This window comes from Lepisosteus oculatus, chromosome 20 (assembly GCF_040954835.1).
Source record: "Lepisosteus oculatus isolate fLepOcu1 chromosome 20, fLepOcu1.hap2, whole genome shotgun sequence".
Taxonomy (NCBI): Eukaryota; Metazoa; Chordata; class Actinopteri; order Semionotiformes; family Lepisosteidae; genus Lepisosteus; species Lepisosteus oculatus.
The window spans coordinates 6,678,109-6,692,552 of record NC_090715.1 but is presented as its reverse complement, the minus strand read 5'-3'; the positions used below and the strand labels follow the sequence as shown (position 1 = coordinate 6,692,552).

The window sequence follows — 14,444 nt, the reverse complement described above, 5'->3', positions numbered from 1 at the left end:
GAATATCTGAACATTTTAAGTTCTGAACAGAGACGATTACGAATGGACCTGATACAAGTATTCAAAATCTTCAAGGTCTTCGCCAAAGTCTATGTCAAATCTAAATCAACAATATTCCAACACTACCCAGAGACGACAAGTGGAAAATATGTGAGAGTGCATTTAAAACAGACAATAGGAGGCAGTGCTCCACACAAAAGGTTGTGGTGTTATCAAATAAGCTACCTGTTATCTTGTTGAAGCCGATATCTTGGCTTCCTTCCAAAAAAACAGCTCTATGACATCTGTGTAACAAAGGAACAGATAAAGGTTTATCCCATGCTGAAAGGGAAAGAAGTGATGCACCTGAAGAAGGTTCCACAATGATTGCTCTGTGTTGTGTCTCTTTTCTTTTTTTTTATTCTGCCATCCACTTGAAATTCTTGTAACACACTAGATGAGCAGAATTGCCTCCTCTTGCTTATGTTCTTATGTATCATGTGGCACAACTGTTTTTGGTTGTGTTGAGGCCACAAAATTGTACAGCTCCAGGTTTCTTCTCCAGAAAAGCTTTTTCTGAAAAGCGCCAGCAACACCATTCATCTTCAGGCATCTCTCAGCAGCTGCCTTCTACCTTTGGAGCATGGCTAGAAAAAAAACACAAGTTCAGCTCTTCCCCTGCAGCAGCAGTAATGTAACTCACGTGTGAACATGAAGAAGGGCGTCCTCAGGGTTTCTACTGATGGGTTCATTATGAATCTTCTTTCCTTGACTGAAAGGTTTCTTTAGAAAAATGTGTTTTGCATTGATTTTTCAACTACAGTCTGCATGAAAGATTATTAAAGATCAAGATACACTTAAAGGCAACAATACCCTCCACTACAGCCTCTCAGTGTCAGAAGTAATGGAAAAATCTTGAGTTTATTGAACTGCCATAACCCAAAAGCCAATACTTTTACATCTGCAGCTGTCACGCCCTCTGCAGCCAGAGGGCGCTCCTACTCTGTTCTGTCCCTAGTTTCCTATGCTTTGCTGTCCTTCCGGTGTCTCTCTTTCTTGGGCTATATATTTCCGGGTTTCTCATTCACCTTCGCTCAGCATTGATGTTCGGATGTCCTGAGACCCGCCTAGCATCCAGGTGGCCCCACATCCGCTGCCTGAGGGCATTGGTTTCTATACGACTCCTGAACTGCTGAGCCTGGGGTAATCTCCCATTCCGCTGCTACGCATATGGGTCTTTTTCTGTTCTCCCGCCTCTCCACGGTTCATCCCTTCCGACATCTGTGACAGCAGCCCTTTAGCACTAAATGAAATGTGGAGATTTCAATATGATATAGATAGCTCTCATGCAGCAGTTCACAATTACTGACCTGACAGAATACTGATAATTTGGTTTGACCATTTCCCTTGTATTTTTTTTATTTATTTTTTTTTGAGGGGGGGGGGGGGGGGGATATTTTAATAGCACTGCCCCTGCATGGTTCATATAAATAAAGTTGCTTCTGTTAGTGCAGAATTAAAGGTAAAAAAGACTTATGCATGAATTACATATATCCAACCACAACACATAAAACATTTTTGTTGAATACAGTTAAATATATAATGTTTTATTTCAAATACGGGTTCATAAATATATTTAACTTTTATGTTGTTGACATAAGTTATATTAATTAATTTATTAGATCGAATTAATACTTATTAATTTTTAGTCATTCATTAGTAATTCGCTTTTGCCTGCTATAATAATTCTGTTAACACCTCATCTCCTGTTTGTAATGTATTACAGTCCTGTGTAACTGCAGTTCTTGTACGCCATTTTGGCTCTTTAGAGCCGTGCTCTTGTTTTGTTTTTTAGTCAATGACGTCATGAGCCTAACCAGAAAAGGAAATTGCGTTTTCATGTTGTTTTCTCATTGGTCAGTCTTCTCTTAACCGGGGGAATTTTGAATTTGTTTGCAGGAGGAGCAAAGTATAGGATGTGTTTTAATGGTTTCTTTCACTAAAGTTTGTTAGACGGTTGCACACTTTTTAAAAGTAACTTAGACTCGCTTTAACCTTAACAAGTACAATGGCTGAAGATATCGCCTCTGCAAGTACAATGCAGGCTGAAACAAACGCTGGCATTCCAGAGTTGCAAATTAAGCCTGTAGCAAAATGTGACGAGGGAGCGGCTACGTCTCTAATACAAAATGAAATACAAGAAAAGATCGATTTGGAAACAGAAGTTGAAATGGAACCTGCTGGAATCGATCAGATGCCTGGTGAAATTCTGTATATAAAGCAAGGTAGGCCGTTGTTTGTTGTTCAGATATAAAATGTACAGCCTAAGATAATTTATAGAGTGAGAGGAGCGTCTCCTGTTTTTCGCTGAGGTTACCTTAGTAGTAATTGCAACATTCCAAAGTTAAAATCGATCATATTTAAACAGGTAAAGAGGTATTACCGAAGCTATTGCAGTTACTAATGCAATCAAATTCCGATTTTTTTTCAGCTCTGTATTTGAATATCTTTCGTTGTTAGCAACGAGCTTAAAAGCAATTTTGTGTATTACTGTCGGTCTAAGTTAAACTTTCAAACTTGAGGATTTGTCCAGAAACAGATCTCCCTTTGTTTAGAGTTTTTTGGTGAACCTCCTTGTTTTGATTGAAGGGAGAAGCACCGTTAATTTGGTCTAGATAAAAACTCTGAATTACATAGTGGGCATTCAAATACGACAAAGTGATGTTAACTTGACGCTGTTTAACCAAAAGATTCCCTTAAATCTTTCAAGTATTAAGTTTGATTGTTTTGTGTTTTCTTAGTTCTTTTTCAGGAAAATGATGAAGATGAAGATACCGAGGAAGATGATGACAGTTGTAGTGATTATGGCAGCAGTGACAAGCCAGGCACAGTTTTACAGAGGGCAGAATGCACAGGAAATGTTGCTTTCCCTGACATCTTCCAGACTAACCAGCTTCTGTTTTATGAGAGGTTTAAAGCTTATCAAGATTACATGCTAGGTAATTGCTTTCTATATTGACTGTTCTCACTTTGCACTATTGTTCCAAATTTCCCTTTGGTCTTTACCAATCATGGCCTCCTAATCCCCATCTAAGAATTGGCTTCATTACTCTGTTCTCCCCACTGAGAGCTGATGTGGGTTGAGTATATTGTGTGCACTTTGGCTGCTGTCGCATCATCTGGATGGGTGCTACACATTGGTGGTGGTGGAGGGGAGTCCCCACTATCTGTAAAGCTCTTTGAGTGGAGTGGCCAGATAAATGCTATATAAGTGTAAGGTACTATGCATATTTCTTCAGAAACCTTTTCATAAAATTGAGGGATGCACTGACAGATGTTGATACTTTATTTCAGGATTGCTTACAATCCATCCTTTATGAAAACCATGAAAAGGTCTCTTTGTTCTTAAAGGTCAAAACGGCACAGTTTTGGTCAGCAGATACTCACATTGGTTTAAAAATATTTAATCTTTATGAATACAGAGTTGTGTGGCACAGTGATATGGCACACAGTGTTGCTGCGTTTTCACAGATATTTGGTTCTGGAGTGGTGTGCTGACGGTTCTTTGTTTCAAAGGAGTTTCCTCCGGTCTTCCAAAGGCATGCTGAATTGGCATTTGTAAATTGCTCCACATACTTGCGCATATGTGTCCCGTGATGCACTGTGGTGCTGTGTGGGATGTAGCCCTGTCTTGTGCTTACAGGATGTTCTGGTTTGCTGTGACCCTCACCAGTAATACTTGGATGTCTGATAATGGATAGACAGATTGCAGAAATGAGTCCTAACAATGTGTGTTTTGGTTTCCCTGAAGGTGACTGTAAAACCTCAGAAGTTAGAGATTTTACTGCAGACTACTTGGAGAAGGTTCTGGAGCCCTGTGGCTGGCGTGCTGTGTGGAGCACAGAAGTGTTTGATGTACTGGTTGAGGTATGTCTGAATGCACCATCGTGGGCACCTTCTTCACCTTTGTTTATTGCAAAAGTACAGAGAGCTTGAGGCAATAGAACTGAAAGTCAACTCTTGTAACATCTTGTACAAAGCACTGACAGGAAAACAAATTCAGGCATTTTAGGTGTCTCTTAGAAGGGTTAGAATCTTTCAATACTATTGACCATTTGGGGCACAACTAAATTTACTTGCAGTTAAAGTAAGGTAATTCTAATTTGTCTTGTTTTTGATACACTTAGCTGCATTGTTTGCCACTCACGATTGGAGTGCAATTCAAAAATAGTTGTTTGGAATGTGCTACAGATCTATGGTTTCATGAGATCAGTAATGCTTTTTCTAAAAGAAGAAAATGGTAATGTTTCTCCCATTCCCAAAAAAATCACTCAACCTTATCTTGATTTTCATTTTATAATTTCATTTTTACTTTAATCATGCCTTCCTTGTCACAAGATGCTTTTCTTAAATCAGTGCACTGGTTTGTTCTGTTTTTAGATCTTTTTATGCATTCAGTTAGCTTTATATTTTAAAAAAGTCCGGGGAACAATTGGGAGGTGTTATGCAATGTTGCTAAAAGCTTTTTAATTTAATTCTGAGATTGGTGACTCAGAAGTCCTTTCTAACTGTCATTGCAGGTGGTGGATGTGGAGTGTTCCAGTCTGAAAGCCAGGGTGGAGCTGGTTCAGCCTCTCCTGTGTGAGAGAAAAGGCTGTGAGCTCACAGAGGAGTCCATGAGGGACCTGCTGGAGGCAAAAGAACATCAAGTGCCTTTGCAGGAACTCAGTGTTGTGTTTGATGAATCAGGGGAATTCGATCAAACAGCACTTGCTTTAGAGCACTTAAGGTAAATTATTTATGCATATTTAGAACTTGTTTTACTTAGCTGGAGAAAATCCAGACAGTCCTGACTTTGTTGTTCTGTACAGAGGTTTGAAGTGGAGAATGATGAATGTGGTTCTTGGAAAAGTGAAAGTTAATGAAAGCCTTGTGAATTTCCATGAAAACTTTTGTTGTATCTACAAACTGTTACCCCTTTTTGTAACCAGTGATCCTTATTATTCTGTAGTTTTGCTTTTGTTTTTTGTAGATCAGTAAGTGGTAGTGTTTCATTGGACTCCTTTGCTGGGTCTCTCAATGATGGTGCTTTTCTTTAATGACATATAACGCCCTTAAATGATACACTTGCTAAAACGAATAGCAATATTTAACTGCTGCCAACAGAAACAAGGTGTATATATATTTTTCCAATTGGTAGGTTTTTCTACAAACATATCTGGAGAAAGTGGGATGAAGAGGATGAAGATGATGATTTCGATTACTTTGTCAGATGTGTGGAGCCAAGACTAAGACTGTAAGTTAGTAGTGGAAATACATTTGAATGTTTCTGGTGTTCTGAGCATGGATAGTGTGGTTATAAGACATTCCACAAGATGGCAGTGTCTTCAATATGATTGATTCTACTGCAGTCTTTTTTTTTGGCACTACTGTAACATTTTTACTGCTTTTTGTTTACTGTAGGAAGGACAAGGACCATTTAAAATGGTGAATCCACACCAGTTGCTGGGGTTAATAAAAAGGCTGGGGGAGAAAGGGCAGTATATCTCCATAGTTTTATAACCGCAGAAAGAACGTTCATAATTCTTTCCCAGTTTCAAAATATATAGCACTCTGTTTATTTCTTGACATAAACCTTAAAGATCAAGGTTCTCTATAATTTAGATTTGTCCTTTTAAATGTAGCTATGTTTATGTAGCATGTGAAATGCTACATTCTCCCTTACAGAACATTTTCACCTATTCACCTTTTTATTCTGTGAAATGCAGTTTCTGTGCATTCTGCAATTTCCAATGCAAGACATTTACTTTGAATTTAAGCGCTGTGAATGCCTGATTAAATGTAATGCACTGTGAAAAATTAGTCCCACGTTGTTGTGATTGCTCACATTATTTATGCATGAAGAAAAGCAGCAGCACAAGATGCATCACAAGATGAGAGACATCACAAGACCAGGTTGTTGAAGCATTCTACTCGTATTCCTACTTACTTCAAGGATTTCTTATGTGTTTGACCTTGTAATACGAATACCAGGGTTTTTGGTGCAAGACTTCCTTAGGCACTTTTGATAAGGTCATTGAGTACTGGTGTGCTGACATATACAATATCATCCTCGCACACACACTGGAAATATAGAATAAAAGGTATCTTCATATGAGGTTACCTTTTACTATTTAATGTATGTGCAAAGAAAGATGCATTTTCTGCCCGATTCCACACTGCAAAGCAGTCATAAATGTGGTATGCGCTATGAAACAGAAAATATAGATATGGAAATTGGAGAATGAGTGAATACAAAGTTTTCCTCCCCTTTTGTGGTTCCAGGTACTATGATATCCTGGAAGACCGGGTGCCCACTGGCTTGGTTGCGGAGTATCACAGTTTTCTCTTGAAATGTGAAGAGAAGTACCAAGAATTTACAAGCCTCAGAAACACCATCAACAGTGACTCGGAGTCTGAACTGGATAATGTTTCTATGGTGGAAGGCTTGAAAATGTACGAGGAGATGGAGTCTTTGAAACGCAAGCTGAAGATTATAGAAAATCCACTTCTCAGGTATCCACCGAAACTTTGAATCAGTGGCACGAATAAGGGAACACATACAGAGGCGAAAAAATCTTTTACCAACAAGTAACATATAAAATCATCCCAAGTCTTTGTCTTTATGGTTCTTGCTACAGTTTTAATCAGACAGTTGTTCAACAGTCCTGTGACAGGTACAGTATTAATCTTTGTATCTACATCACTTCTTTCCAGGTACGTGCTGGGATACAAGGTGAACTCCGGCCTGCAGTCTAGCAGAGCAAAGGGTCGTCGCCCCGGAGGAGAGAGGATCGTACATGTTGTGTCTGCTTCCATGAATGTTAGCCAGCTGCAGAATCTGATGAAAAATAAACTGTGTCCAGATTTTTCCAGTGAGGAGTTTGAGCTACAGGTATCTTTTAATGAATCCTTGTCCAAACAAAATTTAAATGTTTCTTGAGATGATGTTTACAGGTAACGGCAGGGTTTTTGGCTGATAAAATCTAGTGACAACAAGGATGGCCAGGGAAATGTTTTTCTCTTATAAATGGCTATTTTATAAATCCTTGCGACTTACTAATTTTAACTTGGCAGCAGGGATAGCCTAAATCTTAGGTGAGGTACTGTATGTCAGGTCTTCTAATTTTCATTTACACAAAAGTGGAATGTTAAGTTACTTTTGCAGTGACAGTTTGGTTTTTGACTAAAAGGAATCTTCCTTGCAGTTACAGAAATGCGAATAGTACTAGCTAATACGTTTATGAAACCCCTTTGATTGCCGTTGAAGGATTTTACTAAATGTTATTCAAATTTCAGTTCTTGAAAGTGAAGTGCTTTATTTTTTGCAGTGATGTTTCATATTCTTTTCACAGTTTCACAGTGATCCTTTGGCAGCAGTGAATGTCTGTCATGATGGTGATGTGGTTCTCGTCTGCCCAGGCCAGTATGCTGTGAATGGCTCATTTAGTATTCCAGACTCCATTGAGGTGGAAGGTAAACCACTTACAACCCTGGGTGATGGTATATCTATTGGTGGGGAAAAAATAAAGTAGTTCTCTATTTTCTTTTAATTTGATTTGGCTTTTTTCCAAAGGAAATACAAGATCTAATTATTAGTTCTGTTTTCTGTAAGGTCTGACAAGAATTGTTATTCTGGGGACTCAAAAATGTGCAGCTTTTCTGCCTGGAGTTTGAGTTCAGTTCATTCTTTCCCTAAGAATGAATTTAATTGGAACTTTTAGCTGCTGAGCAAATTACAAAAGCTTTGTATTTGTATTATTGCAGAAAAATTAAATCAATACATTGAGAGCAGGATGCTTCCTTGTGAAAATAAAATCCAGTTTGCCCTGGGGATTTGGATATTTTTATCTTAAATATTGCCTTTTAACCTTTTTTTTCATAGGATTTACTAGTTATAGTCTCAGGCACTGATGAAAGGTCAGTCAGTGCGTACAGTAAAAGTATACTTAATATAAGTATATTCTTTTAAGGTAAAGTAATTCTAAATGCTCATAAAATTAACATAAACTTGTAAAATAGAGGATGAGTGTACTTCGTAAGTAAATTGAGCTTGATGGTGCAATAACTATTTAATAATGAATGGGGATAATGTATAAAATGGAGTGCAGGGGAGTAAAAGATGTAAGTGCTCTGTCAGTCATGTTATGCAAATTGAAGACCTGGAAAGTCAGATAGTAAGAACTCCAAAGATTGGAAAGGCTTTTAACTGGCATTCCTTTTTAGCCTCCCCACAGTGCAGGGAATCCCTGAAAGCACAAGTAAAAACTATGAAAATAAAACTGCTGCTAGATGCTCAGGAAATGGCAAGATCTTTTTATATTTGGCATAGTTCACAGTGCTGTACTTGGGTATGTGTATGCTCATGGAGATTAATTTATTGATAGGTAGATGGCATATTAAATGTAATGTATTGGTCTTGAATTAGTTGATATGGGAGAAAATAGTGTAGTTGAGTTTTTGTATGTATTTTGACCATTTTTTTATAATCAATCGGTTTGAAAAATTGTCATGATTTTCAAGGAGCATTGGTAGAAATTTGGTGGCTTTAATTGTGGTGAATGTGGTTTTCTCATGGTCTACATTCATGTTTTAGACTTGCATATCCCAGTAACTCAATAGTTTGAATTTCTCCGCAAGAGCAGCTATGTACAGTACAATCTTAATGACTAATATTTCCTTTGCTTAGCAAAGCTTTTTGCAATATTGAACAAAGGTCTTTCACAAAACCTGAAAAGTACATTTCGTCCTCATATTTCTTCATTTAAAGTTTCTCATATGTGTTTTGGGATTCTTGTTTTATTTTAATAAACTATCAGTTATGTATGTTTTGCACCCTTATTAAAAACTCATTAAAGGCAAATTAGATTTTTGTTCTTCTCTTATGCATTTGTGCAATTTATCAGCATCGTGGTTATCTTAAGCTATTGGCAGTATGTGTACCTGTCATGGTTTTTAAAATATGTCTGATCAAGCAGTTGCATTCTTCTAACATTCACAGATCAGGTTTGTTCTGCTCCTGAAAATCTGGGTTATTCTTCCAGGACCTATGTTGATTGTTTTTTTTTCTTCTCAGGGTTTGGTTTACCTGATGATGTTGTCATTGAAAAGAAAGGAAAGGGGGATAACTTTGTGGATTCAACAGGTGCCAATGTCAAGATTTCCAACTTGAAGTTTATCCAGCATGATGCAATTGAGGGCATTTTATGTATGTAATATTTGATTTTATTTGGCCTTCAAAAAACCACATAAATTATTTTATGGCCAATGAATATATACTTGACATCAAAAGAAACCAATCATAAAAGAAACTGGATTTGTAAGGAAAATGACCATCCTTTTTGTAATAGGTGCACTGACATTTTATTGTACAAACATGACATGAGTAAATTAAGCTGATTTATAATCAATAGGGTTGATATTATTGAAAGCAATGGGGCAGTAGCTTGTGCAGGTTATCATTGGAAGTTATATTTTTTCAGGTCTCGGAACTTGATCATTGTAGCATTGGGCAGTCGAGTTGCTATCAAATCATTTGTGGATTTCTACAAGGATTAAAAACTCCTGTCCAGACAATTACAATTTAACAACCCTACCAATTGGTCTGCACTGCACTCCCTGAAACCCACAGGTGTGGTATGCACAAAGCATAGATTTCTAGGACTCTGTTACTGGCAGTTTGAGTCATATTGCCAGTGCAAAGGAGTTGTTCTGCAGATAAGTGGGGAAAATTGGTTTCCTTCTGAATTTCTTTCTTGATTTTTGCCATATATGACATTCAGTTGCATAAATTGCCTCTATTGTAGTCAAAACATCTTGTACTAATGAAGAGATTCAGTGCTTATGAAAACATTAACGTCACAGTAGTATATCCCAGGCCAGTCTCGAATGATCAGTTTATCAATTAAAATCTGTATGGTTATATCTGTATAACATGCAAATACATAGTGATGTTTCACATTATGCTCTGTATATTAACTTGTCCTGGCCTGTTGGCCTTTTCTTTTATAAAGAATTGTAAACTATTTGTATTGGTTAAAATTAAAACTCCAGCTTTTTAAAATCCAGAAGTATTTTTTCCCCCAATATATTAGTGATACCTCTATTACATTGACTTCTTAAACTGTCCCATAATGAATTAAAAGTAAATTAAATTCACATCATACATCAAAATAATGTTATATAAGTTGCTTTAATCTTTTATTTTTTTGTATTTTAATTGAGGGTGACTGGATGTAAACTGACAGTTTTCCATTAGGGTGCTGGTGTATTTTTGTCAACACTTATGATTGGTCTTTTAAGGTGTTCGTCAAGGAAAAATGCTCTTGGAAAACTGTGTGTTCCAATGTGAAACAACAGGAGTTATTGTGCGGACATCGGCGGAATTGACAATGAACTTGTGCGACTTATATGGAGCAAAGGTAAAAGTGAATTTCCCTGACATGTTCTGAAATTCCTGTCATGTTTAGGATTCTGTTTAAAGTAACATTCTGTATTATTCTTCTGAGTTTTGATTGAGAATTGGCTTGTTTGTAGGGTGCTGGTATAGAAATATATCCAGGCAGTACCTGCAGTCTGGTTGGAAATGGAATTCACCATTGCAAAGAGGGAATACTTATCAAGGTGAGAGTACATTATCTATGCCTGAATTATATCAGATGACTTGTGAGCATCTATTAACTCTCTTTGAATTCCCTGCTCCTTGTTAATTCATTTTTGTCTGTTTGGTTATTCCATTAATAACTATTTTATTCCATTAAAGCGTTTTTCTTTAAATCTAGTTCCAGTAGCAAACAGTGCATTATCTACTTCCCAAGATAAAATTGGATTCTGTAAAAAAGATTTAAAAGTAGTTACAAAAACAAAGATCATACATTTTAATTACCTTAAGTTGCGTCTTATGCTCTTATCTTAGGCCCTGAGGTTCTCTACTCATTTTGTCCTTATCTTTTACTGTCTGTTAGTTATTATTCACTGTTAGAACTGTTTGGCAGCTGTCTTTTTGTGCTTTGCTTCAGGACTTCACTGATGAATTATATACTATGCCTAAAATTACTATGACGAACAATGTGATCCACAACAATGAAGGCTATGGGGTCATCCTCGTTAAACCAACTGATCTGACTCGAGTGAGGAAGTGTACTGAAGCAGTTTTTCAAGGTACCCATTTCTAATTTTTGCCACTTTTAATTTTTTTCCATTTTAAAAGCATAAATTCAAGTTAACCACCCTGCAATACTAAAAAAAAGTGCTCAGTTTTTCAGAATATAATATCCATGAAAATGTATTCATGTGAATACAATTTTATTAAAACCCCAGAGGGGAAAAAGTCCTGTCCACAATGATTCTTTTCCCCCTTTTGTTCAGTAGAATTAACATTTTTTCATAACTCTGCGCCAGTTTGTGAAGAAAGTATATTTAACTAATATAGGCCTGACCTTCAGTCAAGGGCATCCACGAATGAAAATGCTTAATTTCTAAATGAGGTTGGGAGGATGCATGGCTTTAAATAACAAAAGACCGTTTTCAGCTGCCTCACAGAATTTAATGGAATATTCAGTAGGATGCCATTTGAATTTCTATGAGTACAATTGTTGCAGTGCATAGCAGGTGAATGTGAGAAAATGCCTATAATTTTAAATTTTAAGCTTCATTTGGTAAAAAAATGCCATTTTAACTAATGTATGTTTCATTAGGTTGTTAATGGATATTTGTAGTTTTTTACAAAAAACTTTTTAAAAAAAAGCATGTTCTTTTGAGATTTAAAATTCACAAATTTATAGTTAAACATTTGAGAATGAAATCTCCTGACTGATTACTCAGATTATTCTAGCTGGTATTTTAAAAGCTGGTGAGGGCATTACTATGCTGTGGATTGATGTCCTGATTGAGTTTTAGTATTAAGGATGAATGCAGAACACACATTATTGGTAAGTAGAACTGACAGTTTGCTTCTGGTGTAGTTATACCTGCTAAACCTGAGAACTTTAAATGCACTATTAATCAAATGGCAAATTTCAGTCTGATCACTTTCAGATTCTAAACTTGGATGAATGGCATAGTGAGATGTAACTGTGCATGGGCACCCTTGACACTTTCTTACACAAATTGAGTTTCATTGTCACACAGACTGTGGCCTCAGTTCAGCTCTGCTTGGTCCATTTACTCTTCTCTGTGCACAGCAACTTTTTTTCTGTATTCAGAAAATAAATTGACAGAGTGTTCCCATTTGTCTGCGATACATTCTCAAGGAATTTACAGTATAACTGCCCTAAGGCCAACAACATTGTTGCTTTATTTTTTGGTATGCCTGCTTCACAACAAAATGCTAGATTGCAAAATCCATTGCCGTTTATTCCTCGATTAATTGTTGGAAAGAAAAAGAGAAACATGTTTAGAAAAGGGTACTTTACAGAATGTACTATTTGGAAGTGATGTATTGCAACTGAAAAAAGACCAGTTCTTTTGTATCCTGGATTATATCTATATAATAAACATTGGTTGTCGGCTGTTGCCTCACATTTGCTTTCCAGATGAGTTGCAGGAGAATGGAATAGGTCAGAAAGAGGAAGCCAGCCTGGAGGCAGAAATGGCCAGTGCTCAGACAGAGCGATGTTTGATGGAAGGAAAAGCACAGGAAGACAAGCCAGGTCCTCCAGAGTTCACAGAGGGCAACGATGTCATTAAAAATGAACTGGTGGCCACATCTGCCAAGAAAAAGCAGTTGCAGAAGAAGAAGATGATGGAGCTGGGAATAACGCAGCCAGATGACAGTTTGATGTCGCAGGAAATGTTTGTGTCAATTGAGGGAAATCAGTTCAGGCGGAATGGCAAAGGAAGTTTTGGCACTTTTTTGTACTGAGTTTTCAGCAATCCTGTTGTAGGGTGAAAGCGCAGATACAAAACACTAAATATTGCACATATACAGTATATTTATTCTTTTATTTAAAGAACTTGACAGCAAAATACACTTTCACTGAAAGAAACCAGACTGCTCAAAGAACTTTTACATTTTTATCTGGTCCTTTTAACTTAGTAAGACTGCTTCAAGCAGGAGTTGAATATTCTGCTGTGCACTAATGCAATTACGTTTACTGTAAAGAGCCTTTTAAGTAGTACTAGTATTTCCTTTTATTTTCATGCACTAAATGCTGTAAACGTTTATATATGAATGATGAACAGTAATTACTGCATGCACATGGTTTAATTTTCTTAAACTTCACTAGCATTTTGTCTATGGGGATGGGAATATAATTACTCACAAATTAGGGCATCGTTTTGATTTCATCTGTTCTTGGGGACAAGTTGTCATTTTTGTACTCGATCACCAATGTGTTATTGAATTTGTGTTATTGAGGGTTTGAATTGAGAAGTTTCAAATAAAAATTAACAGGCTTGTATCTTTGTTCCATCAATATTCTAAGTTATATTGAATAGAGCTTTCTGTGGCTTTCTTCATTAATTGCAGTGTCAACAGGACATAAGAAAAGCTATTGGGTTTACTGGCTTAAGGCTCTACCTTTTGTATGCATCCTTACTTTAGACGGTTGCAATTAAAGTTTAATTCCAATTGATTACATTGCTGGGGATTAAATGCCCACCAAAACCTCATTACACTGCTGTCAGTTTAATTAAATATATAATTGACTGTCCCACCAACCAGTATACATTTTGTAGCTTCTTTTGAAGCCATAAATCTTGCCTGGAGTAGTTCTACTCTCCACTAAAACTGAGGTGGTGTTTAATAGTGTAAATGATAATTATTTAAATGCAAATGGCTTTTATCTATTGGCTTCAAAGCACTATGGGGGAAGCATACTGACAAAATCAAATTGATGGCTTCTATTTTGGGATTTGCTTCACCACTATTTCAATGATCCTTGCTGTGTGGGTGTAAGTTGCTGCAGTCGGAGGGCAGTTTTTAAAAAAAAAAAACATTGTGAAAAGCCTGTAATTGCTAAACTGCCTTTTGTGGCATTTTGCTGCATGTAATTCTTTTGTTGCAAAAGCTTGATTTTTTTTTTTTGTTCACAGACCAGTAGGAAATCTGATGAATTGAATGCAGTTTGTTTGTATGGGTATTTCGTACATTACAGTATAATTGGTATGGGATTGATAAGTGCTAATGATGTAGCCTATAGAGTTCAGAAATTATTGTTCACCTGCCGATTATGAAATGCCCATTTATGTTGGTGTTTATTTTGAAGCAGTGACAAACCAAATCATAAACCCACTTTTATTAAGGTCCGTTACCTGTTTGTGAAAGTGGCATAAACGGCTTGCTTTAAAGGAACTTCACTTTGACCTGCGCCAATCTGAACAGAAAAATAGCCGCAGCGCTAAACAAAAGACTGATGACTGTGGTCATCGCTTCCTACTTCAACATGGATGCGAGTTTCCAGATCAGAAGTTACTGTAACTTGCGA

General features: G+C 36.8%; 1 protein-coding gene across 1 annotated transcript; it reads left to right on the top strand.

Annotated features, from left to right (window-relative positions):
* Positions 1–1,905: 1,905 nt before the first annotated feature.
* shcbp1 (SHC SH2-domain binding protein 1) lies at positions 1,906–13,416 on the top strand. Its single transcript, XM_015368364.2, has 13 exons — positions 1,906–2,264; positions 2,781–2,978; positions 3,791–3,906; positions 4,560–4,768; positions 5,180–5,275; positions 6,304–6,534; positions 6,736–6,913; positions 7,374–7,494; positions 9,095–9,226; positions 10,321–10,439; positions 10,555–10,641; positions 11,037–11,178; positions 12,552–13,416. The coding sequence occupies exons 1-13, from the start codon at positions 2,048–2,050 to the stop codon at positions 12,878–12,880; spliced, it is 2,175 nt and encodes a 724-aa protein (XP_015223850.2). The 5' UTR covers positions 1,906–2,047; the 3' UTR covers positions 12,881–13,416.
* Positions 13,417–14,444: the final 1,028 nt, after the last annotated feature.